The sequence below is a fragment of the Mixophyes fleayi genome, chromosome 2 (genome assembly GCF_038048845.1).
Source record: "Mixophyes fleayi isolate aMixFle1 chromosome 2, aMixFle1.hap1, whole genome shotgun sequence".
Taxonomy (NCBI): domain Eukaryota; kingdom Metazoa; phylum Chordata; class Amphibia; order Anura; family Limnodynastidae; genus Mixophyes; species Mixophyes fleayi.
The window spans coordinates 199,463,876-199,490,432 of record NC_134403.1 but is presented as its reverse complement, the minus strand read 5'-3'; the positions used below and the strand labels follow the sequence as shown (position 1 = coordinate 199,490,432).

The window sequence follows — 26,557 nt, the reverse complement described above, 5'->3', positions numbered from 1 at the left end:
ACTCCTCTACGCAGTCCAGGTACATTTATTGGTGCGAATCATAAAAGTTCAGGGTTTTTAATATATATTGTGGTGACCCACTCCTCTACGCAGTCCAGATACATTTATTGGTGCGAATCATAAAAGTTCAGGGTTTTTAATATATATTGTGGTGACCCACTCCTCTACGCAGTCCAGGTACATTTATTGGTGCGAATCATAAAAGTTCAGGGTTTTTAATATATATTGTGGTGACCCACTCCTCTACGCAGTCCAGGTACATTTATTGGTGCGAATCATAAAAGTTCAGGGTTTTTAATATATATTGTGGTGACCCACTCCTCTACGCAGTCCAGATACATTTATTGGTGCGAATCATAAACGTTCAGGGTTTTTAATATATATTGTGGTGACCCACTCCTCTACGCAGTCCAGGTACATTTATTGGTGCGAATCATAAAAGTTCAGGGTTTTTAATATATATTGTGGTGACCCACTCCTCTACGCAGTCCAGAAAGATACCTTGTTGCAACGTTTTGGACTAATAACTATATTGTGAGGTGTTCAGAATACACTGTAAATTAGTGGAAATGCTTGTTATTGAATGTTATTGAGGTTAATAATAGCGTAGGAGTGAAAATAAGCCCAAAAACTTGATTTTTAAACTTTTTATGTTTTTTTAAAAAAAAATCCGAATCCAAAACCTTAAATCCGAACCGAGACCTTTCGTCAAGTGTTTTGCGAGACAAATCCGAACCCCAAAAATAACGAAAATCCGGATCCAAAACACAAAACACGAGACCTCAAAAGTCGCCGGTGCACATCCCTAATATATATATATATATATATATATATATATATATATACATATATATATATATATATATATATATATATATATAAAAAACAAGGGTGACATCCTATCACAGTAACATGCTTGTCACTGAGCTCTTCAGAACAACCCATTTTGGATCACAAATGTTTGCAAATGTATGGCTAGGTGCTAGATTTTACACCTCTGGCAACGGGTCTGAAACACCTCAATTCAATATTGATAACAGGTGTGGCCAAATACTTTTAGTGTGTGTGTGAAGTTCTGGCCAGAGTACACCAACAAGAGGTCAAACAGGGACCTCAACCCCTTAGTATGTCTTCTAGGATCGAATGTTACCAGTCTGTGAAGTTTTCGGCCAAATCCATCCAGTGGAAGGCTCAGAACAGGCTCCCAAAAGTTCTGCCCAGCGTACACTAAAGGGAGGTCCAACTGGGACCCTAACCCCCTAAAACCTGGAAAGGATCCAACTGGATGACCTTGTGCTGGTTTCATCCCAAACGGTGCAGGGGTGTCCGAATGCATAACCAAACAGACAAACAAACAAACAAAACAGAACAATGAATTTTTTATATAAGATGTCATCCAAATCCTTCCAGTAAAAGACCAAGAATAGGCTCCTTGGGTCAAATTTCTGGCCAGCGTACACCAACGGGAGGTCCGACTGGGACCTCAACATCCTAGTATGTCTTCTGGGATCTAATGTTACCAGTCTGTGAAGTTTTTGTCCAAATCCATCCGGTGGAAGGCTCAGAACAGCCACTCGCATTGGTTTCAATCCAATCGGTGTAGGGGTGTTCCGAATGCATAACCGGACAGGCAAACCAAATCAAAATTCTACCCAGGGTACTCCAATGGGAGGTCCGACCTGGACCCTAACCCCCCTAAACCCTGGCCAAGATCCAACTGGACCACCTCACGTTGGTTTCAACCCAATCGGTGCATGGATATCGAAGATATTTGCCAACAAATATTCTTCATATATATATATATATATATATATACACACACATACACAAATATACACACACACATATATATATATATATATATATATATATATATATGTATAAACATTGATGCTCTGTACTCACCGAATACACCATTAATGATGTTCTAACTACTTCATGTCATGCTCTGTATTACAAATAGGAAATGCTAGTTCCACATATTACAATACATGTTAAGCTGACCAACTCATGCCAAAGTCTCCCCCACCTGAACCCTATAAAAGGTAGCTCCTCTTCCTCAGTGTCTTTTGAAGTTCCCAAGCCATCCTTAGAACATAACTATTAGAACAAGGGTGGAAAAATATAGGGCTGCCATGGAGTATCTCAAGGGAAGGAAATTAACTGCGAGTATAATTCTCAATTTTCCTTTCCCTACCCCATGGCAGCCCTTACAATGGGATATACCAAAGCAGTACATTAGTCGGGAGGGCAATAAATACCAACACATTAATAACAGTCAAACAAAAAAATTTATTTACACCGTTTGCTGGAGAATCTTTCTCCCAAACTCTGTTTCCGTAGAGGCTGATACGTCGAGCAGATAATGCTTAGAAAAAGTGTGCATCGACGACCATCCGGCTGCCTTACAGATGTCGGTTGCTGATTCCTGGGTTCTATGTGCCCAGGAGATCGCTAACGCTCTTGTTGAATGCGCCTTCAGTATCTTAGGCACTTCATGCCCTTTCCCCCTGTAGGCCTCTGCAATCACTTCTCTAATAGAGTTCACCAATGTGGGTTTGGATGGGGCATGTCCTTTGCGAGGACCTTCAGGAAGTACAAATAGTTGCTTTGTCTTCCTAAGATTTTCCATCTTGACAATGTAAGTAGATATAGCTCTCACCACATCCAGAGTATGGAGTTGTCTCTTCTCACTATTAGTGGGATGAGGGTAGAGAGATGGTAGTACCAATTCCTTTGATGTGGAAGGAAGAGACAACCTTGGGTAGATACTCCGGATTCGTCCTCAAAATTACTTTATCTTCGTAAACGTTCAGGAAGGGTTCTTCACACCATAACGCATGTATGTTCCCTATCCAAAGAGCCGAAGTGATTGCCACTAGAAAGAGCACTTTCAGAGTGAGCCATTTGAGAAAAATATCCTGCAATGGTTGGAATGGGTCAGCGGTTAAGGTGTCCAGGACAATATTAAGGTCCCAGGGGGCTAAGAATGGTTTCACTCTTGGTTATAACCTCTTCCGTGCCTGAAAGAATTGTAAGACGAGATCCTGAGATGATAGCTTGGTATCAAGAAGGATGTTAAGAGCAGATATTTGCACCTTTAATGTAGATGGTGGTAGTCCTTTAACAAAACCATCTTTAAGAAACTCTAACACATCTGGTACACTGTCAGATATGGGATCCTTCACCATGTTCCCCGCCCAACAAATTAATTTTTTCAACATTCTGTAATAAATCATAGAGGAATTCTTCTTGCCTGCCTGAATTAGAATGTCTATTACCTCATCTGAAATACCTTTGGCTTTCAATAGTCGCTGCACAGTCTCCATGCCATCAAGGGAGTCCGGATTTGGATGCAGAAGCGGACCCTGATGTATGAGGTCTGGTCTGACCGGGAACGGCCATGGATGTTCCAGCAGCATCCTACGTGCAACCGCGAATCAAGGGCGATGGGGCCACGCCGGAAGGACTGCTATCACCTCCACATTTTCCTTCCATATCTTACTGAGTACCTGAGGGATGACTGGAAAGGGAAGTAACACATACGCCAGCTTGAAGTTCCACTGCATTGACAGGGCATCTATCTCTAGGGCTCTTATTGTCTCTGTGACGGTAGTAGAAGAGGGGTACCTTAGTATTGCTTCCTGTGGCCATCAGGTCTATTTCTGGTGTTACCAAACTTGTGTCGTATGAGCTGAAATACCTCTTCGTGGAACTCCCACTCTCCTGGATGGACTTGGATGGTGTATGCTTAAATAATCCGCCACCACGTTGTCTTTGCCTGCAACGTGAAGGGCTGAGGGAGATTTCAGATTTGTCTCTGCTCATGGAGCAGAGACAAATGGAGCTGCCACCAATTTAGGGACTGTCTTGTCTACCTTGAGAGGTTGATTTTGGAATCTAGAGACCCCACTGTAGGATCCCATTCTGCAAAGAGGTTTGATCTCTCATATGCCATATTGCTCATGGAAGGATTCCTATTGTTGAGGAAAACATTTCTAGGAGGCGGAGACAGGATCGTGCTGAAATCCGAGGTTGAATCTGGACTTGAAGCACCAGCAGCTGGATTTTGGCCAATATTTCTTGAGAGAGACAGACCTTGCCCGTTATTGTATTTATTTGCACTTCACAAGCTGTTGCGAGGGTATCAGATGGCTTTTTGATACATTGACTAACCAACCATCCTGTTGCAGAAACCGAATTACTTGGGATGTAACCTCTAAGGCCACTTCTTCTGACTTTGCCGAAATCAGAATATCGTCTCCAGATATGGCCACAAAGCTACTCCTCTCTCCCTGAGTGCCGTTATGATAACTATAAAGACTTTGGTAAATGTTCTTGGAGACGTGAAAAGGTCAAACGGAAGACAAGTAAATTGGAAGTTGAGTCCTTGAATGCAGAACCTTAGGAATTGCTGGTAATGGATCGTGATCGGGATATGAAAATATGCATCCTTTAACTCTATTGCCATCAGAAAATCACCTGTTTCTACCACTTTAAGGATTGAGTTGATAGACGCCATCCGAAAGTGTTTTGCTTGGACATAGCAATTGAGAGCTCGTAAATCTAGTACTTTTCTGAAGGCACTTCATGCTTTCTGGACCAGAAACAGTTTGGAATAGTACCCCATGTTTTCTCGATTTATCGGCACCGCCACAATAGCTTTTGTTTTCACCAGGCCTTTTAGGCTTTCCTCCACTGCTCTCTGTTCCAAGGGACTTCTTGACTGGACAAATCTGTTCCCTTTTGGCCAGGTATGAAATTCTATGGCATATCCCCTGGTGACTATCTCCTGGATCCACTTATCTTGTGTGGTCTGATTCCAAATTTCTGCAAAGCGTGATATCCTGCACTCCACTGGAGTTAGTGGAGACTGGATCTGCAGATAGTCATTGGGTTCTTTGCTGTCAGTTTCCCCCTTTTTGATCTCAAAGGGACGAAAGGACAGTCCTGTCATATATCTTGGTGTCTGGAATACTGTTTCCCAGGCCTATAGGTACAGGCTTCTTTAAACTGTTGTCTTTCAGAATAAATGAGAAAACATCTCCCCTTTCTGTCTTGTGGTAGACGATTAGCACTGCCACTTGCTAGCCTCTGCATCAGATTATCCAGTTTCTAGCCAAACAAGAAATTACCTTTATATGGAAGCATTGTCAGACGGCTTTTGGATTGGTGATCTGCCGCCCATGGACGTAACCAAAGCGCCCTTCTTGCTACAACTGCCGAGGCCATGCTCTTGGAAGAGAACACAATTGTATCCAACAAGGTTTCACACAAGAAATCAATGCTTTTCTGCATAACCTCTAAGGACTTTAGAAGGTACAATCTACTTCTTCTATCTTCGATATCTGTATGTAACGTGTTGGTCCACAACCTAAGGGTTCTAGCTACCAAAGCCATAGCTATCCCAGACTTTAGAGTTGTGCCTGAGGAGATGTGTAATTTCCTTAAGGAAGTCTCTATTCTCCTATTCATAGCGTCTTTCAATGGTCCCCCATCATCCCATGGAAGAGTGGTCCTTGAGGATAAGCCGGCTATGGCTGAATCCACTTTAGGTATCGAACACCATCTCAGCATATCTTCTTCCTGGAAAGGATACATGCGGTCCCATGTTAGGATGACTTTTGTCTAATGCTTGTCACTCCTTAGAGGTCAAGTCTTTTATCATTTTATGGGTATGGAACACCCTAGATTTCACTTGGCGTTCTGAAAACAGTGCATCCTGTGGTTTGACCGGAACTGTCGCTTCCTCAATGCCTAGAGATTTGTTAATATGCTTGAGTATAACATATACGGTATCCAAATCCCTGGCCTCTCGGCCTCCATATCTTCTCCTATTGGAGTCCTGCCCCTCTTTGCACCCTGCTCTGGGGCCTGAAAATCCTGCATCGCCTTCACCATCCACGAAAACAACCCTTTGAATTGTTCTAAGGGGCCAGGCTCTTCCACCGTTTTAGGGGTGCATGACACACATAATGATTCAACGCAACCTTTCGCCAATCAGTCATCACAAGCTGCATGTCACTCACCGGACCGTGAGTGCCTCTGCGTTGGTACATGGTTACCTAGCCTTCCTGCCGGCGCCTGTCCTGAGCCGCGGCCGTCCGCCATCTTGATGCACTGCGCATGCGCAGCATCCAAGAACTTATGACCTTTGCTTTTAATCTCATTGGTGGATCAGGCACCTCTCCCTATTTAAGGCACCTGTGCTCATTTCCTCGTTGCCTGATTTTGAGTCTCATTCCCTGTGAGTCTCTGAAGGTGTCTCCTGTGTTCTGCTAGTGTCTTCAGCTTCCTGCTGATTCCTGTGCTACTCATCGGTGGTTTCCATACCCGCTACTGATTCCTGTATCCTACTCGTGTCCTCAGCTGGCTTCTGGATTACCTGCTCTGCTCATCAGCGGTTCTCATACCCACTACAGACTCCTGTATCCTGCTCGTGTCCTCAGCTGGCTTCTGATTACCTGCTCTGCTCACCTGTGGTTCCCATACCCGCTACAGCCGTTCAGCGTCCCTGCTGTGCCTGCATATTCTTGTGGACAAGCTTCTCTACTCATCAGCGGTATGCTTCCTTATTATTGACTATCAACTGTTACCATGCATATCCGCTTAGGACAAGCCTTTCTACTCAGCAGCGGTATCCATACCCGCTATAGACTATTTGTTGTTACGCTGCATATCTGTTTGGAACAAGCTTCTCTACTCAGCAGTGATATGCATACTTGTGATTGACTATCAGTTATTATTCCACATATCCGCTTTGTGCAAGCCTCTCTACTCAGCAGCGGTATACATACCATTATAGACTATTAGCTGTAAACGCTGCATATCTGTTTGGAACAAGTTCCTCTGTGCTCTCAGTGTCTTCATACTGTTATTGACTCTTTGCATGCCTCCACTCACCCGCACCTGAACTCCTCCTCACCATAGCAGTGGTACAACTTGCTGTACGCAGACCACTGACTTCCCCGCTACCTACCTGCACCTGGACAAGTCTTCTCACCATAGCAGTGGTATAACTTGCTGTACGCAGACCACTGACTTCCCCGCTACCTACCTGCACCTGGACAAGTCTTCTCACCATAGCAGTGGTACAACTTGCTGTACGCAGACCACTGACTTCCCCGCTACCTACCTGCACCTGGACAAGTCTTCTCACCATAGCAGTGGTACAACTTGCTGTACGCAGACCACTGACTCTCCTGTTACCTTCCTTCACCTGCTCACGTCCAACCTGGTCTCCATGGTTCAAATCTGCCTTTCCACTATAGATGCAAGTCGCTGACTCATCTACCAATATAGCTGCAAGTCGCTGACTCATTTACCAGTATAGCTGCAAGTCACTGACTATCATCATTTCCATTGGCATCCTCTCTCCATCTGCTGTTATATACGTTCCACTATTCACCCTGCTGCCAGAGGATCGCTCCGCCTCTCTGGTAAGCATAGTCAACTGGTGAAATCCTGGGCAAGACTCCTAGTGCCCGTGACACTGCACACACCCGATTCTTAACTTTGCAAGTTCTTTTTCCCCGCACAAGCTCTACAGAGGTATTGTAAACAATAAAAGGGTACCAAGTAACCTATTCTAAAGTACACAAACACCCACTTTAAGGGCTTACCTTGGGGTGTCCTTCAGCTTTTTTGGGGTGGACTCCTGGTCCATAGTGCACTGTATCCAGCTTGCAGCATACATCCACCTATAGCCAACATTGAGCGTCATATAATGGGCGTCAGTTGCTTATAAAAGTGTCTGCCCAGACATCATCAAAGTTTATCCATAGCAGGCAAACAGTCTCCATCTGTCTTCCTTCTGACAAGTGATTTGGTATACGGGGAAGCCCGCGTTGCATGGCTACCCATCCAGCACACTGTACATGTGCCTTCTATGCGCGCGCGTCGTTCGTCGTTGAATGGCATCTGGAGCGGGCACGCGCTCCGGACGAAATTGGCACTACCTTATATGATTTTCAAGCAGCCCTCGCTGAAGGGAACGGTCCCGGCACATGCCCCGCTGAACTGCACACACAGCCAGCCTCATGAGGAAAGCCAAAACCTCAGGTAAGCCCTCTAGAACAAAACAACAAACAAAACAAAAAATGCTACTCTGCACTACCCTGTCATACACATGCTGAGACAGGAAGAAAAGACACTGAGGAAGAGGAGGAGCTAGGTGGGATGAATTTTTCCTGTCTACACTAAGCTGATCAGGGTATTAACCCATTGTAAGGGCTGCCATGGAGTAGGGAAAGGAAATAACTAACTTTATTTTTATAAAACAGAAAAAATGCTTTATTTTTGTAATAAAGCATTTTTTCCTTAGCTGACTCCTGGCTATTGTCATTATTAGATGGTAGTAGCAATAGGAGGACAGTGCTGGTACTTGTAACAGCGCTGTGCTTGGTAAATAGGCCTGGGGAAGCTTTGCTGCATGTCCCCAGCAAAAGTTATTATTGGCAATACTCAGTAACAGCCTTCATCGGCCGGGAGCTTTGTTAAATAGGGAGAATAGAGCTGTTCACCGTGTGATAAAAGGAGCACTATGTATGTGATATTTTCAGCCTCTATACACACTATTATTTGAGTTCTATATTTGTTTGGGATCATGTATGTGGGTGTTCCTTCCTATACAAAATGGGCTAAGCAAAGCTCTAAATAAACAGTTATGTTTAAGTTTTGCAAGTTTGATGTTTTGAATCTGGCTACAACATATTTATAAATGCCATGCGTTCTAAACAACTTCTGGAAATCCGGGGACCAGAAGTGGGACACAGTCTAAGTTACGCTGGGTACACACTGCAAGTTTTAGGCTGGGTACACACTACAAGTTTTACATACAATAAAGGACCGTTATCGCATTAGTGTATACACTCCAACAGTGATGAATATCGATCCAAAGCACATCGTTGATTTGATTTTATAAACGGACTAAAAATCTCTGTAAAAGATGTAACGAGTTCATTCCAAGTCTGCAGTATGTATGCACTCACAACCAGCAGTGTAGGCAGATCTTTATAAAGTTCATAGTCACAATGTTCGCAGGCGATGATTATGACAGATGAAGAGCACACATCTGAAGGTAATCTTGTAAAACAAGTATAGTGTGTACACATGAATAAAAATGCTGATCAGGACTTTTACTCGTTTAAATCGTTAACAATATTGCATCGGGAGATCTGTTCTGTAGTGTGTGTCCAGCCTTACACAGGCCACTGCGAATGATTACAGCTTAAATCAGTAGTTCATACCCTACCCTATAACATATCTTCCTTCACTTCTTTCCATAATTGAAAGAAGGGCACAAACAAACAGCAATATAAGAGAGGAACGTTAAGTCTGCTCCTAAGCCATATGGCTATGAAATATACCCCTGCCTATCTGTCACAGTTAGAGAAGGAAAAGGAGGGGAGTACATTATGGTGGATATTTAAGAAAACTGTTATAATGTTATTGGAGTAAGTCCAAAAGAAGTGATGTCCTTTGCAACTTATCATTTTTTTGTTTTGTCTTTTACACAGTTAAGAAAGTTAAAGCATATATTTGGTCGGTTGTTTGTTAGGGGCAACACAGAGACACCAGCTTTTAGAAATGAGTCAAAATGATGCAAGTCAGCAATACAGGTTCAATACACACCCCCAGAATATCAAAAGAAATATTTTTAGCAATGTAAAAACAAAAATAACAATATAAAATTGAACAACAAAAACAACTTTATATAATTATGCTTTTTGTCTGCCTTAGTGTTGAGATGGTGCATTAATATCCCAGGTGTCTTATGTAGCTAAAGAGTTATAAAATGACACATACTCCTCAAGCTATAGACATAGATGTGACTGCAGTGGACAGATGGAAGAGAATGTGGGTCAGGAATCATGTTGTTGTTGTTCTGTGGCATATTCACATTGATAGTGTTCTTATATGCTGTGCTGAAAGTGACACGCTAGCTGCAAAAGTCAGCTTAGATAGGTGTATGTATGGGGGGGGGGGGGGGGGGGAGTTCAGAGCAGATGTCACAGATGACCTCCAAAATAACCAAACAGCTGTGCAGCACCACTTACTGCAACCCTGGGGACAAAGGTCTTGAACACTTACACTGGAAAATGGCTGTTCATACAAAGGTTTCTTATAGCTTCACAACTTGGGAGTTGTTCTTAAGAGACAAAGAAAACACTAAATAAAATGGAGTCTGTTGCCAGGCTAATTATATGTGACTGAATAAAAATATTGAAACAGATTTTCAACTAGGAAGAGGAAAACCGTCTATGAACTCTGATGCTTGAAAGATTAAAGAGCAAGGTTTTGCTTAAGGGGTTTGGCATGTAACCTCGTATTTATGAAAACCTGCTAAGTGTCCCCTTCAACCAGACAACCAGACGGTTCATTGTTTCATCAGTCTGCTGATGGAGGTACCTAGTGTTAGAAAAGCACATTGAGTATTTTTCAATGACCCAGAGGGCAAAGGTTACTTATTATAAATGGATAATGAGACCTAATGCAATGTTCTGACTGTGGACAAAGAGAGGGTCTATACACAGCCCCTTGTGGCTTGGTCATTGAGGCTTTTATTTCCCTTGCACACTTAATGGAGCCATACAATTGACAGAAATGCTATACAATAGAATGAAACTGAGAGAAACTGCTGTGTTCTAACTTTGATAGACAGATACAAATAGTGACCCTGAAATGGCGCCACTATTCCTTTTACCACTAACATGGCAGACAGCTGTAGCATTTAACCTAAACTCCCATTTGCTAGCAATTAACCTTATTGACGGAAGTGATCGAGCCATAATTTACTGCTAATGTCAGCCTGTTACAGTACTGCAGGTACACAGCAGAACATGCAAGCCACACTTCATGTACATGTAGTGCCTAGGAGAAATTTAAACAGGTGTGTTCAGATTTGCTTCACACGTGACTGATTTAGCTCAGGTATAAATGGTCATAGTTGAATTTCCACAGCCAGTCTCTGTTTTTTAACTGATACTAAACTCAAAATATTAAAGTAATTATAGTAAAACTTTCAATGTGAGGTATACACTCATTTTTATGAAAATGGTAGCTTGGTAGTTTTGCTGTGTTTTGTTTTTTTTAATACTAATTTAAAGGGGTAGTCCAGGTCTCTTAATCTTGGGAACCACATATAGCAAATAAGGGACCACTCTGTTACCTAGAGGTTCACTAGCATTTATGCTCATTTTACCTAAATTGTCTGTAAGCCATCCATAGTGGTGTAGTAGTACCTAGTTATACCCCATTTATACTGCACCAAAATCCCGGGTTTTTGCCAGGGCGAGCTCAAACGACCCGGGTCTTGGTGCAGTATGAATGGTACAAGTCAAAAATCCCCGGTCTAAAAACCCGGGTCTTCAACCTGGGATTTATCGAGGGGTAATTCCCGGGTCGGACACGGGTTGCCTGCACTATGAATGGTGCAACCCGGGTTTCACAGAAAACAAGCTGATTGGCTGTCTGCCTGTCTCCGGAGGATGATGTCATCGGTGGGAGCCCGTGGAAGATTCGAGAAGGAGTTTAGGAGAAATGGTGGATGGTGGAGTGCAGATCAAGCTGAAGCAGAATCGGAGTTTGTTGGAGAAAATTGCTTTTATTTCACTAGTCACTATTAAACCAGTCACCTTTCAATGACATCACCATTTTTCAGCCAATGAAAACTGCTCTGGTGATGACTCCCACAGACTTATGCAGTATGAATGGGGTCAACCCGGGAAATTCCCGGGTCCCAGGTGCAGTATGAATGGTGTTTCAGAGCTGGGACGCTCCGAGCCCCGGCAAAAACCCGGCTTGAAAAACCCGGGATATTGCCGGGGCGGCAGTATGAAAGCGGTATAACACACTGTGTGAAGTGAGCAACTTCTCTGAGCTGGCCTGACATCCAAGGAAAGGGAACACAATGCAGGTTACTCACTTGTAGAACAATACAAAGTATTGTGTTCAACTTTATTTTTACTTTAACCATCTGTCCTGGACAGTTTTTGTCAACTAACTAAATGAGTAGTATTTTGCATTCTCTTGCTCATTACACTGAATACATTTCTGAAATTCAGCAATTATTACAGGTAAATGCGGTGCAATTATGCACATTTTTCTTGCCTGTGGTTGTTCATGCGTTTAGATTGTCAGCTCTCATAAGTAGGGCTTATTTCACCCTTTTGTATTGATTTGTTTTTAGTTTCAGATGCCTGTGTACCTTACAAATTACACATCATTATGTAAATTGTTGGTGTGTCAGAGGATGCCTCCCGGATGTGGAGCCTGTGAAGAGGGCGAAGAAAAGAAGAAAACACTCTCAGGGATCTGGCGACGGTAAGCTGTTCCTTCTTCCAGGGTCGCCTGGCGTTGGTGAAAGTAAATCAGAAGCGATTCGCTGCCAGCCAACTAGTGGCCGAAACGGTGAGCCAATCAGAACTCACTCCCGGCCATTTGTATTTTTAGTGCAGCAGAGAGCCAAATAGGGCTGCCTCGATCCCGTGCAGCGTAGTTTCAGTTTTATGGTGAGAGTCAAGTGGAGACAAAGAAGACAAACAGGATCAACAAAGATGACGCCGGATAGAAGAAAGAAGCCAGCAGAGAACAAAAGAGAAGAAAGAAGATGCTGACAGACAACACAGAGCCAGAGTGCTGCGGGATCAAGTCAGAAGACTTTTGAAGACCTCATCCAGTAGAAGCAGCAGGGTCAAGCAAAAGAGCTATGACAGTACCCGCTGCTGCCAACGAAAGCAGCTAGGGTCAGGTAAGGCCCATTGGGCAGCCCTTATCCAGGCCCACTCCTGTACTCTGTCTTTCTACACACTTTGGGCACACGGTCCTGAGCATCTTTCAGGCACTAGAACCGTGCATCAGCAGTAGGCATCAGGCCCCGAGTAATTAGGACTGTTTAGGTAAATTGTATTTTTTCTCTTTAGGGCACATTAGTCTAATTTCAAGCATAGCCTATGGCCCCAAATAATTACAGGATTTGCCTGTGGGCACCAGTTAAAGTACAAGATTAACCTATGGTCTCAGTTAGGAGGTACCCTAGACCGCAGTGCAGTGGGGAGCCGTGCTGTGGAGTCCGGAAGAACGGTAGGTGGACCAGTCCCGACAAAGGTAAGAAGTTTGTGTGCGTCTGTTGTTCCCTGCAGGCGCTACAGGTGCTGGGTAATAATAATAGCAATTTACTATTGCAATACTGGCTGGTAGTGGTGAGGCTAAACTTACTGCTTCACCAGGCCAGGTTAGAGGCATATACACATGCGTGAACCAGCTTGCGCAGAAGAAGCACAGATTTTGCCAAAAACACCCAGCGATAGCTATGGCCAGCCGGCGGTTTAAGAGGTCTATAATAAAAAGACCCCTTAATGTGAAAACTAACAGTGCATAAATGAGCCTGATGCCTCCTATTGGTCTAAAAAAAAGTAGTGGTAAGTCAATAATCAAAAGCAGCTAGTTTAAAAAGAAAAAAAGCATTATACAGCAACAAACATCTATGCATTTCAAATCAGTTACTTTTTATTTACCATTATGCTTTAATCTACAGTAGTTTGAAAGTAATGCTCATTTTCTCTGAATATATTTTATTGTGGCATAGAAAGGTAAAAATGCACACTAATTTTTGTGCTCGTTGCTTAATTGAATATTAAGCTTTAAATGTTTCCTCTTTTTTTGTTTTGTTTTTTCTAACTAAATGTGCCCGCAAACTGCCCTTATCTAACCATTGTCCAGTTATGCATGTAAATCCAAAGTCACCATATTTGTGTGTATAGTCATGGCCAAAAGTTTTGAGCATGACACAAATATTATTTTTCAAAAAAGTCTGCTGCCTCAGTTTTTATGATGGCAATTTGCATATACTTCAGAATGTCATGAAGAGTGACCAGATGAACTTCAATTAATTTCAAAGTCCCTTTTTGCCATGACAATGAACTTTATCCCAAAAACAACATTTCCACTGCATTTCAGCCCTGCCACAAAAGGACCAGCTGACATCAGGTCAGTGATTCTCTCGTTAACACAGGTGAGAGTGTTGATGAGGACAAGGCTAGAGATCATTCTGTCATGCTAATTGAGTTAGAATAACAGACTGGAAGCTTTAAAAGGAGGATGGTGTGTGCAATCATTGTCCTTCCTCTGTTAACCATGATAATCTGCAAGGAAACACGCGCAGTCATCATTGCTTTGCACAAAAAAGGCTTCACAGGCAAGTATATTGCTTCCAGTAAGTTTGTACTTAAATCAACCATTTATTGGATCATCAGGAACTTTAAGGAGAGAGGTTCAATAATTGTGAAGAAGGCTTCAGGGCATTCAAGAACGTCCCGCAAGCGTCAGCACCGTCTCCTAAAGTTGATTCAGCTTCGGGATAGGGGCACCACCAGTGCAGAGCTTGCTCAGGAATGACAGCAGGTACTTGTGAGTGCATCTGCACGCACAGTGAGGCAAAGACATTTGGAGGATGGCCTGATGTCAAGAAGGCCAGCAAAGAAGTCACTTCTCTCCAGGAAAAACAACAAGAACAGACTGATATTCTGCAAAAGATACAGGGATTGGACTGCTGAGGACTGAGGTAAAATCATATTCTCTGATGAATCCCTTTTCAGATTGTTTCGGGCATCTGAAAAAACGCTTGTCTGAAGAAGGAAAGGTGAACGCTACCATCAGTCCTGTGTCATGCCAACAGTAAAGAATCCTGAGACCATTCACTCACAATTTTGCCTAAGACCACAGCCATGAATAAAGAATGGTACCAAAACATCCTCCAAGAGCAACTTCTCCCAACCATCCAAGAACAATTTGGTGACAAACAATGCTTTTTCCAGCTTGATGGAGCACCTTACCATAAGGCAAAAGTTATAACTAAGTGGCTCGGGGATCAAAAGAAATTTTGGGTCCAGGGCCAGGAAACTCCCCAGACCTTAATCCCATTGAGAATGTGTGGTCAATCCTCAAGAGGCGGGTGGTCAAACAAAAACCCACAAATTCTGACAAACTCCAAGCATTGGTTAGGCAAGAATGGGCAGCCATCAGTCAGTATGTGGCCCAGAAGTTGATTGACAGTATGCCAGGGCGAATTGCAGAAGTAGGGTCAAAGCTGCAAATATTGACTCTTTGCATAAATGTAATATAATTGTCAATAAAACAATATCATAGCAACATCTGACAAAAAGGTCTAAAAACACTGAAGCAACAAACTTTGTGAAAAACAATAGTTGTATCATTCTCAAAACCTTTAGTCATGACTGTACACGATCAATCATGGAAGTTCTAAAGCATATGTGAAATGCAATGATGTCACAAATACGAACTTGTATGCCAATATCACCCAGTGTTATTTCATACTTGCCAACTTTGGCAAGTTCTGCTCCGGGAGATTGGGAGGAAGGTGAGCGTGTGGGAGCGGAGCTTTGGCCTCTCCACCTAAACTTCCATCACATTTCCTGGCTTATTACAGTAGGGGCTTGGCCATGATGATGTGCGACTCACGTCACTAAGCCCCGCCACTTAATTATTGAAGTGGCTGGGAACCGGGATTTTGCCTTGCCCTCCCGGACTAACAGAAATTCAGGAGTCTCCTGGACATTTCGAGAGAGTAAGCTACTATGGTTAATTCACTGTACATATTAATGTATTATTTATATGTATACACGTTTAGTTCCATAGCAACAGAAACAGATAAACTGTCATCATGATACTGAGGAAAACCCCACCTGTTGTTATAGATAAGATAAATTATTGCAAAAGTACAAAGGCAAAGCAAAATTACCACCAAATAAGACAGGCAAATGATGAGCAACACAAAACCCACAATATACTGCTTCAGAATGTGCTGAAACAATATTCAGCTGCTGATTTAAATCTGACATGAGGCTTTTTAGCTACTTCCAAGATTTAACAAGAAATGTTGGCAGATTAGGAGGACATTAGACAGCAGCATAAATGTAGAAATATATGAGCATTAGTGTTTCCGTGGATGGCACTGATACATCGGATACATTTGACTTGCAAAACTCGAGCAGCTAAAAACAATGGGAAATGCTGAGCCTTATATGCTACTAGAGGTTTTGGTTTGCATGGAACACTTAACAGATTACAGGGAAAGCAAACAGCTTTATCTTGGCGATGGTACTACCTTCAGATTTTCTTCTTCATATTGTGAATCATTCTTAAAAATGCACCTGGGGTATACTGCCTAGCACATAAAGCTTGGTGTGCCGGAGGAAATATAAGGGTTGGTAAACCGGTCAATTCTACTGGGGAGCGCAACTTTCCTGGTTTAAAGAACCTCACTCCCTGTAAGAGAACAAAGGACTTGCCTACTAATGAAGCATTTTCTACAAGAGCAGGGTCGGGAACATGTCCTTCATAGGAAACTCCCTTTGAAGATCGTTGTTCTGCATCCCAGAATCTGAAATATGTCATATCACGACTCTACCAAATTACACTAGAAATCACTTATGTATCATTACCTAAGTATACTCAGGCTTTTCACAATCTGCCTCTGGCTGCAGTACAGTATCATCTCTGTGGATCCTGCTTTGCCTATTCCAGATCCTGCCTGCAAGGGGTCATCTTTTCATTATTGGACTTGGATCCTAATCAACTGTGTCTGACCTTTATAAGACTGCCCGTTCCAGCAAACTGAGCCAGTTCATCATTTGTCTCTGCTGATGGTCTCTCTGAGAAACTCCTGTGATCTGATCCTGATTGTTCCCTGGTATTTGACCTGTTTATTCATGTAGCACCTTTTCTTGTGACCCAGACCACGGCTTTGTTTCACTTTGCTACTACCTACTCCCTGGTATTGTTGTGTATCTCCTGGCTTCTGACCCTGCCTGGCCTTCCTCCTGGCTGATTCTACTTGGATCATCCTGTGTCCAAGGCTCCTTAGCTAAACTTGGCAATTCTGGTATCCTGTGCCTTAACTTCATCCATTGTACCTGGGAACCTGCATCTCCAGCTTCTGATCTAAACCTGGTATATCCTGTTATCAGTATCTGCAGGTTACCCTCTGTACCTGGTATCCAGCCTCTTCTACATTCGAGCAAACCTGGGAATCCTTCACCTGCGGTTCCTCCACAGTACTTGGTATCCAGCATCTTCTGCTTCCGAGCATCCCTGGGAACCCTGCTATCATGCACCGACAGTACATCCATTGTACCTTCTACTCCTATGGACTTTTGCTTACTGTTTAACCATTTACTGCATTATACTTGTGTGATCTCTGTTTGAAATAAATTATCATCTCTCACCTAGGTTCATTGGCAAAAAATATTTACATGCTTCTTTTGTCTTTCAGTTATATAAACGCAATCCAAAATGTTTGACCCAGTGGTACAGATGCCACAGCCTCCTCAACAAAATGCCTCCAGATATCTACTTGTTGAAGATGCCACTCCACAATTGGCACCCCACTTCGTATTTGGTGGGAGTGTACACGTAGAGCTTCCTTTTAGCAAAAGGTCTTTAGAATGTCTGCACAAATTCTTGGGACTGAAGTTCCATCAGACCCGAGCTTCTGACTTCTTATACACACCACAATTACCATCTCTACATATAAGAAATAGCTGAAAAAACACTACACCATAAGTCCGATGCATTGGAAATCTTAGAAAACACCCTCCATATCCGAATGGTTCAACAGAATATATTTCTATATGGACATGGAAGACCTGAACACCTGAGACCTAAATTTACTGAATCCACAGCTACATGACTAGAATGGCTAATGTTTAAAGAAAATGATACTTACCGCTCTCACTTACACTCCTCCTATAAACCAATAAACCCATGTTTTTCTCCCATAATAAGTTAAACTAATTTTCACTTGTGCTTACTATACTCTTAGTCCCTGTCTCCAGATTAAAAATTACTAAGAGAATTACAGGACCCCATGTACACCAGTTGTACACACAAAGTGCCAGTCCCACTATGGTGCCAGTACTGATGCAACGGGCCAAAGCCTTATATCTACTAATATAAACATATTTCCCCAACTTTAATCTCCAATTGTATAGTGCTGTGTAAAATGTTAGCTTAGCACTTTATCAACACTGGATAATAAAAGTAATAGCAATAGCACTGTCAGCTAATAAAAACATAAAATATTAAAAGGTAATATTTATTTCACTTCACATTATGTGAACGAAAGTCTTCAAATCAGTAGCAGGCAGCAATATGTATTGCATCAGGGGTTTACAATTTAATGGGAACATTGTAGCATACATCTCATAGCCATAGAGAAAAGCCCCATCTCGCCAGTACTAGACCCCCCCATATGCCCCCCCAGAGAAAATATATGTTGGGTTTCTCTGGACGTAGCTTCCAGTTGCCTATCTAGTGAGAATTGAGGCAGTATAGGTCTCAGGACGGCGATAGCAGGAGAAATTCAACATTATTTAAATAATTTTTTAACATGGGAATCATTACAAAGAAGATAGATATAATATTCATTTTCTATTTTTTAAAAAAAATGTAATTCATTTTTCCATCAAGTGGAACTGAAAGTCCAAGTCTGGCCTTTCAGTTTCACTGTACATGCATGATCTGGTTAACTGGGTCATGCATGCTCATATCCTAGCAGACTGGCCTGGTGAAACGGAAAGTTAAGTCTTACAGCTCCTGGCCAGTATTGCCACACAGCTGAGTGACAGCTGCCCTTGCAATATTATATTAGTAAATTATTGTGATTTTTAATAAATATGCCCCTATTTATCATCATAGATTGCACACCAGATATACCTGATCATATACCAGATAAGAGGTCAGTGACAACTAAAGCTGGCAACACAACATTGCAATATTACAGCATGTGGCTCCTCAACAACTGCTCCTAAATAAAATTGATATGATCACTCTTAGGCATGATGATAAATGTGATTAGTTTATCACTGCTATCAGACTATGTGGTCATCTTTCTTGTTCACTACCAGGCATCAGTGAAACCAAAAGTGATCCAACCACTTAGCACAGGCATGGATCAGACAGACTTTGTCTGAATCGGCCACCTATATGTATGGCTATATTAAACAACGACCTTGTAACCGCACTCTCAAGTCTGTTGGTGGTCACCTTAAACAGAAACATGATGTGCATTACATATTTTTTATTTTATGCCATAAACTATTTGTCCACTGAAATAATAATAATAATAATAATAATGTGTTGTTACTACAATGGTGGCCAATATCATTGCACTGTCCCATAAAAGCTGCAAATTTTAACATATATATATATTTAAAAATGTGTCCCACTCCATCTTATATTAAATAACCAGAGAAATAATGATTACTGCTTGCTTTCATAACGCCACAAGCACAACAAAAAAAAGGTATTATAAAGGCACTTTGACTCTGCTAAAACATTCATATATTGTTAATCACAGACACTTAAGGTCACCAAGTGTTGTGATAACAGAAATGCATACACATTGTGTCACTGTGTTGCATTACCATTAGAACCATTAGTGTTATTAGAAATCAATCAATTTTAAACAAATTTTGTTTAATAACTTTTGTTCTTTAAAGAGTTCAATAAGTACGAATGTATTCTTGCAGTCAATTTACAATGAGTAGTAAATGTAAATGAGGCAGAACATTTAGTCGCAACATAGCAAGAGCCTGTGGGCACATGGTCTAAAGGAGGTAATACCAAATATGACACACATAGGGCTTGATTCATCGGTGAACACAAATTACATTTCCGACAGCCTACGACTTAAATTGTGAAATGGAAGAGGGAAGGGGCGTATACACATAGGCAATGTACAGTTAGGGTGTGCCGAGGTTGGGTGCACTCACATTCGCCTGATTCAAGCTCTGGGCATCTCTCAGGAACGTGATTTTTAGCCGTATGCCTGGCACCAGCTCCAGCTACTGATTGAGAGGGAAGACGGACATGTGTGCATGCCAGAACAGGTGTTTGCAAGCAAGAAACACTGTTAAAATGCAGTTTATGTACAGTAGGAATTAAGAACATCCATATTTACATATTTCATGTACAAAAAAGGATTAAAAATCAAAATATATTTTTATTAATGATTATAGTATTAAGAGTTGATAATGAATTTAATTTTTTACGTTCTGATGGGACTTTATATTGCACATATGCAATGTGCCTATCCTGCACTGTCTTCTGTCTGCATACGGCAAGTACCATATAGCCAGAGCGTACCTATACTCGCTTGTACTTGAATACAGGCGGACGGGTGCGCAATTTCCATTGGATTTAAAAAAAATGCAAATTGCATCCACTTTGCTTTCCAAAAGGAGTCAGGCCCATAATTTGTATTTCTGCTTCCACACCAGTTAAGATATTGCTTCTTTGTCTGTGACTTAAAATCTGAATGTATTAAAAGTCACCAAAACAATAGAATCAATGGTAACATCAATTAAGCTAGTAAGCAGGCCCCTATATTGAGTAAATGTTTACAAATACTTTATTTCTGGGGTGGTTTTGCATCTTTTTTTTTTTTTTTAAACAATTAGTAAGCATTAAATAATCTTGGTCACAGGTTTTGTATCTTATATTAGATCACTTGAAATGTGGCCAATAGAGAGAACAGTGAAGCAAAGCCATAAACTTACAGCCAGCCAGGAGGTATTGATAGTACTGTACCACATCTGAAGCCAGCAACAAGGGGTGGTTTGCACTAAATGGTGGTTGCAGCTCATTCCACTGAGGAGTCCTGAGGAAATAGAATAAATAGATTATTGCTAACTAAACTGCAGTTATATCTATAAAATACAATGATACAAAAAAACAAAAGAACTGTAAAATAAAATCATGATAGAGTAATAAGAAAATGTCCATGTGCACCTTGTATGAAGTACACTGATTTCTATTTAAGAAATAATATGTTAGCACCAGTCTTGAAGGAATAATTTATCTAAAATAGGAGGCAAAAAAAATAGTGTAGATCAGTGACAGGCAACATGAAAGAGGAGTAGAGCAGCATGCCTGGCCCTCCAGCCCTCAAAGGGGCTGCACAGAGGAAGGAGGAAGAGCAAGGTGCACTCCCTACTCCTCAATGTATGCCGCATGACCTCCTTTGACTGTGCAACGGAAGATCTAGAGCAGTCGGCTGGAGGGCTGCAGGTGAAGCCCACCTGTTGTCCACCACTGGAATAGATCATCTTCAGCCTTATCACCGAGTTCCAGTGACAAAATGCTAGTCGAATAGACAATTTAATATGAAATTTAGAAAAAGACTAGATTTTATTAAAAGTAAAGGATCTCTAACATTGATTTTGACAGATAAGTTGTTATTTATATTTTCCAGTATTTTCTCACATATTTTTTGACAATGAGTAAACTGCAATTTTGGAAGCTTTAAAGGTGCTGAACAGATCTGTACATTTCTAAAATCTAATAATGTCTAAAATAAGATTTATTACAATGCAGCCATAGGAATTGATACTGAAAATGTGTGTGTTGCTAAACTTTTATTAAAATTACAAATATTTTAGTAATATTCTTATTGCATTGGTTCTACATTTGTTAAAAGTTAATGTCTGCGTTACTGTGTGTCTATAAACCAGACAACAAAGTAAAGTAGTTCTCAATAAAAGTACAACATTCCTCAAGTCAGACAAAATTCCTTCATGTTCCTGCTCTCTGAGAAATGACAGCTCTTTCCAATATGAGGTCATTTTAATTAAGGAATGTTCCTTGTAAATTGCTCTGTATCGTTCATATTGATTACACCAATACAGGAATAACCACTGCTGCAGGACAATGCATCCTGAAAATCAATGGCAAAATACTTTAAACTGTCCTAAAAAAAAAGACACTGGAATAATATTTCTAGATTGATTTCTGTTTGTTGCAGTTTGGTCTGGCCACTTATTAAGGGCCATCACAATCTAGACTAGCTTTTATTAGAAAACCAATGGAACAGTGCTGCTGTGCTAGACAATCACGTTAATGCATATATAAATTAGTGGGTAATGGTAATAACTGTAAGTAATGGTACTATACTTACAGAAATATAATTTATGAACGTCTGAAGAAACAATGCTATTATATTTCCTGTCACTTAAAGAATATACACTGCACTCAATGTGGGCCATATACTATATATTACTATGGTAAGCACACTGTCATTTATGTTGGTACTGGACTAGAGCGCAGTTCTCATTCAGCACAGGCAGTTAGTATTTGTACAGAAGGTTGGGGTGCGGCGGGCTACATGGAACACAAATTATGAAGTTGGTGAAGTCCTTAGAAGTTTCTGTGTTGCTGCTTTGATTTGACCTAAACTGTGATATAATTGCATATTTTTTAATGCTGGTCAGAACCGGTACAACATTGCTCCTGAGAGCAAAGCAACAGCATCTCTTTCTGATTTGTCCACAGCACAGGTAGCCAAATTGGAAGACATCTGGCTATTCATAAAATAAGCAACAGCAGCTGGATCTTCTCCAGCTTCACTGGAACCTGTTAGTGGTACCAGAAGACAACCGCACACACCCGCACACCTTGCTCTTTTTGACAGCAAACAACTAAGCTACGCACCAAGTATCAAACTCATTGTGTTTCAGTGATAACAGCTGTTTGTGGTGGTCTCTTTGATTGGGTACGCTTTAATTGGGTCCCCTGATGTTGGAAATCTCAACTGAACACTGCAAAGAATGGTGATCGCCAAAACATGGAGGTCGGATAGCTGAAATGGACAGAATACCCAAGGGGTGGCAAGCTTAAGTGCTGGTACCTATGGTAGAAAGTGGAGGAGGAGGGGGTTCTCATCGAGCCCACTAGTACCCTCCCCAACAAGCAGCAGGAGCTGACAATACGGTTATGTATATTTAACAAAGTTTATATAAAGTTTTTGTGGCTTTTTTATTTCCATTTATTTTATGAAATGGAATACACAAATAGGAATAAGGTCTAAACTGATTTATTTAAAAATCTTAAAAACTAGCCTTGCCGCCTGATGTGCATAAATATCCATAGACCTACAGCAGCAAATCAGTTTATCAGATTTCATTAAAAAGAATGATGAATCTTAATCCAATTTATATGAATGTGCAGTAGATACACCAAATCTCTCTCTCTTTTAAAAAATACCTTATTCATTCAGTGTATAATACAGAGCATGCATTCTTCAAAGACAAGAGGGAACATACTGTAAGTAGTACAAGGTGCTATATTTAGAGTGAGTTATAATTAGTAGTCACAAACAGCATAAGTTGCTGATAAATTTTAATTATATGGAAAGAATGAGAGTGGGGGAGGGCAGTGGTGAGGGGTAGGTAGCTGTTAGCTTATTAGCATGTAGAAGGGGGAAGGTCTGGGGGGGCGTGATCCAAGAAGGCTGACAAAGGATGCTCCCATTTTCTTAAAGAAATATTACCTGTTCAGTTAGATCTAATGGTAGGCTGATTATATCAGTATGTAGGCAAATAATAAAAATGTGAGGTGGGCACTGAACCATGATGTCCAGGGCTGCCAGATTTTATTGAAGGTCTTTGAAGAGCTTTTTCCCATCTGCCACAAGTTGTCAAGTGGCAGTCTAGATATTGTGATGTATCAATTTATTCTAATGGAGTAAGTTTATGGCAATGCCACCAAATGTGAAGGAATGAGCCATCTGCGGGGCACTCACTCCAGCATCTACTAGAAGCATCTGGGTTAATGTTCTATAACCTAGTTGGTACATAGTATCAGCAGTACTAGAAACAGTAGACGTTTTTTATTCTGATGTAGACGGAACTGGAAGTTGAGTTTCGTTTATTCCTCATCATCCAGTTTGCTCCCATGTCCACCTCTCATGCCATTTGATGTGGGTCTCTTGGAACTAGACTATAGGGTATATTTACAAAACTGCGGGTTTGAAAAAGTGGAGATGTTGCCTAGTCCAACCAATCAGATTTTAGTTATCATTTATTTAGTACATTCTACAAAATGACAGCTAGAATCTGATTGGTTGCTTTAGGCAACAGCTCCACTTTTTCAAACCTGTAGTAAATATACCCCTAAGTGTTTTTAGTTCAGTATACAGTGCAGATACTAGGCCCTTCATTGGGGCTTGAGTCAGACTTAATGACTGAAATGTGGTGATGGGTCTTTAATTGTGTAATGAAAGTGTCTTAATTGTAGACATTGAAAAAAAAGATCAGGAACATTAAGCTGTACCTGAATGTTGTAAAAAATAATAAAGGGAAATAAGTGTGTAATGTAATTCATGTGTCTTATGCCACCCGCTAGCTATGGTTCAAAAGAACTTAGGGTCTGAATAGAAGCTAACCTTGGGTTGTTGTAGAGAGGGTCAATGGGGCAGGGAGATAGGGTCAACTCGTATAATTTATTGGTCTAAATTACAAGGGATACAGATCACAGTATGGCTAGACAGTGACATTGGACAAAGCGGGAGTGGAAGCCAGAAGGCAGAGAAAAGGGATACAAAAACCTCAAGTTTTCTGCTTACACTAATGTCAATATTCTAGCTGATTTTGTGGGTCTCCGCAGATCGCGAAGTCTGACCCTAAGGCGTTTCTTAGCCCATATAAATTGTGAGGTACAGTGTTGCAAAAACATGCAAACAGGGAGCATATTCATTTTGATGGTGCTGATATGGCCAATCCAGGATATATAATGGTGGCATCGAAGTCAGATTTAATCTCAGAAAGAACTTGTATAAGAGAAAAGTTGAAGGATAATGGTTGATTATTTGAAATACCAAATACCTCAGGGGTTGGTTCTGTAATGTAATATAAAGTTATTTTCGATTTACTTGGAAGAGGTTTGGGAAAAATAGTCCAGGACCCGCAATCATTAGTAGGACGTTGCAATCTTAGAAGGCAATTGTATGTTCTGTTTTTCTATAAGATGTACAAGCTGTTCCATGATTAAATCATATTTTCTCAACAAAGGATTCACAAAGATCAGCGGTAAAAAGGGACACCCTTTCCTCATGCCAAAGTGATTCCAAAGAAGATATTATACCATTAGCCGAGAACATTACTCTGGGAGAGTGGTATAAGGCTGAAATACCATCAAGGAATTTCCCCGTGAAACCTATTGCTCTGAACACTCTAAACATGAAAGGAAAATCAAAGACTTTTTAAGTGTAGGATGCCAAAAAGAGGAAGGGACTTTTTGGTTTATGTATAGAGTGATTTCGGTCAATGGTCCATCTGGCATTAGCCATGGCCTGACAGCCTTGTATCTTGGTCCGGATGAATCAAAAGGGAGAAGAAGCGGGTTTAGTAGGTTTGTTAACACTTTAGCATAAATTTTGAGGTAGACGTCTAGAAATTAAATGGGTCTGTAGGACAGAGAGTGGGGCCTTTCCCCGACTAATACAAGGTAATTCCAAAGTTGCTACAGGATCAAAGGCAGGTTCCTCCATCATCTTAACAAAAAAGTTGGTACCAAATGGTGCGAGTACCGACAAAAACTTTTGTAATATTGGGGTGTTAAACCATCAGCACCCAGCACTGATGAGGATTTAAGGGCTTTAATGGCTACTAAGGTCTCCTCAAGATTGATTGGTGTTCGAGCGTTCAGAGATTTGCTGGAGAAGGTCAGTAGTTATGTAGTTCTCTGCTGTATCACCAGTGGAGAGGGCCTTTGCTATATTGTATAAGGATTCATAGTAACCATAAGTTCTTTGACGATTCCAACAGGCTTGTATGTCCCTTAACCAGGGGCTGGCTGACAGACTTTAGCCTGGGGGGCAAGCACACAGCACTGGCCCATAAGTAGTGCCCCATTCTTAAAGGGTGGTTTTTGGTACAATATAATTATCAATATAAAAAGAGGCTATTTTAGTGTTGCTTAAACCAGTGATGCTTTATTATTTTAAATGATAAATCTTAAATAATGAAAACAAATAATGCAACAAAAAACAAACCTCACTTTATATTGCATTTTATTTATTTATTTATATATTTCTTTTTGTTCATACCTGGCTGATTATAATGGGGTATATATCATATTATAGCAATAGATTATATAATAATGTTCTATTACAGTACTGAACACAGGTGCTCATTTATCAAAATGCAAAAAGCCCTTTTACTTTAAAAACAAGAAGTTTTGCCAGCAAAAGGCTTGTTTTTGCTTTGCCCTATATTCTAATAGGGTTATTATTTCTTTTAGGGTTAACCTAAAACAAAGAATAAAACAAATAATATAGGGTGTGGTACTGGTAGGAGGAGCAGAGCACTAGGCTTCAATCTGACACCATGGCCCAGAACTGGATTAAGGCTCTTGGGGGGCACAGGGGATTATAGATAGGGGGACCCTATGATGTAACATGGTTATCATTTTAGACAACCATACAGGCAATACTGTGTGCACTACTGTTAGGTACACGCAGCTCTGCCTTTACAAGCAGTACAGTGTGGAGCGGGACATACCTCCCAACTGTCCTTGTAGTCGGATCAAATCCTGACTAAGCGAGAAAGTCACACAAATTTGTGTCTGCCCCACCATATTCAGGACAGTTGACAGAATGTCCTGCTCTCTCCTACCTGTTATTGTCACTTTCACCACCTGTGGCTGCTGGTGTCTTTAGCGCAATTGTCTGGATCCTTGGAAGCCCTATTTGGTAAAAAAA

At 41.1% G+C, this 26,557-nt stretch overlaps 1 protein-coding gene across 10 annotated transcripts in view; it reads right to left on the bottom strand.

The window, feature by feature from the left end:
- Positions 1 to 26,557, bottom strand: part of BCAS3 (BCAS3 microtubule associated cell migration factor) — a 1,120,339-nt gene that overhangs the window by 542,273 nt on the left and 551,509 nt on the right. For all 10 annotated transcript variants that reach the window (XR_012688055.1, XM_075195324.1, XM_075195323.1 and 7 more), the window contains one exon: positions 20,580 to 20,680. Coding sequence is in view for 9 of the 10 variants with exons in the window: in XM_075195324.1 (XP_075051425.1) it covers positions 20,580 to 20,680 (101 nt within the window). In the remaining variant the exon portion in view is untranslated. The remainder of the gene's footprint in view (positions 1 to 20,579; positions 20,681 to 26,557) is intronic.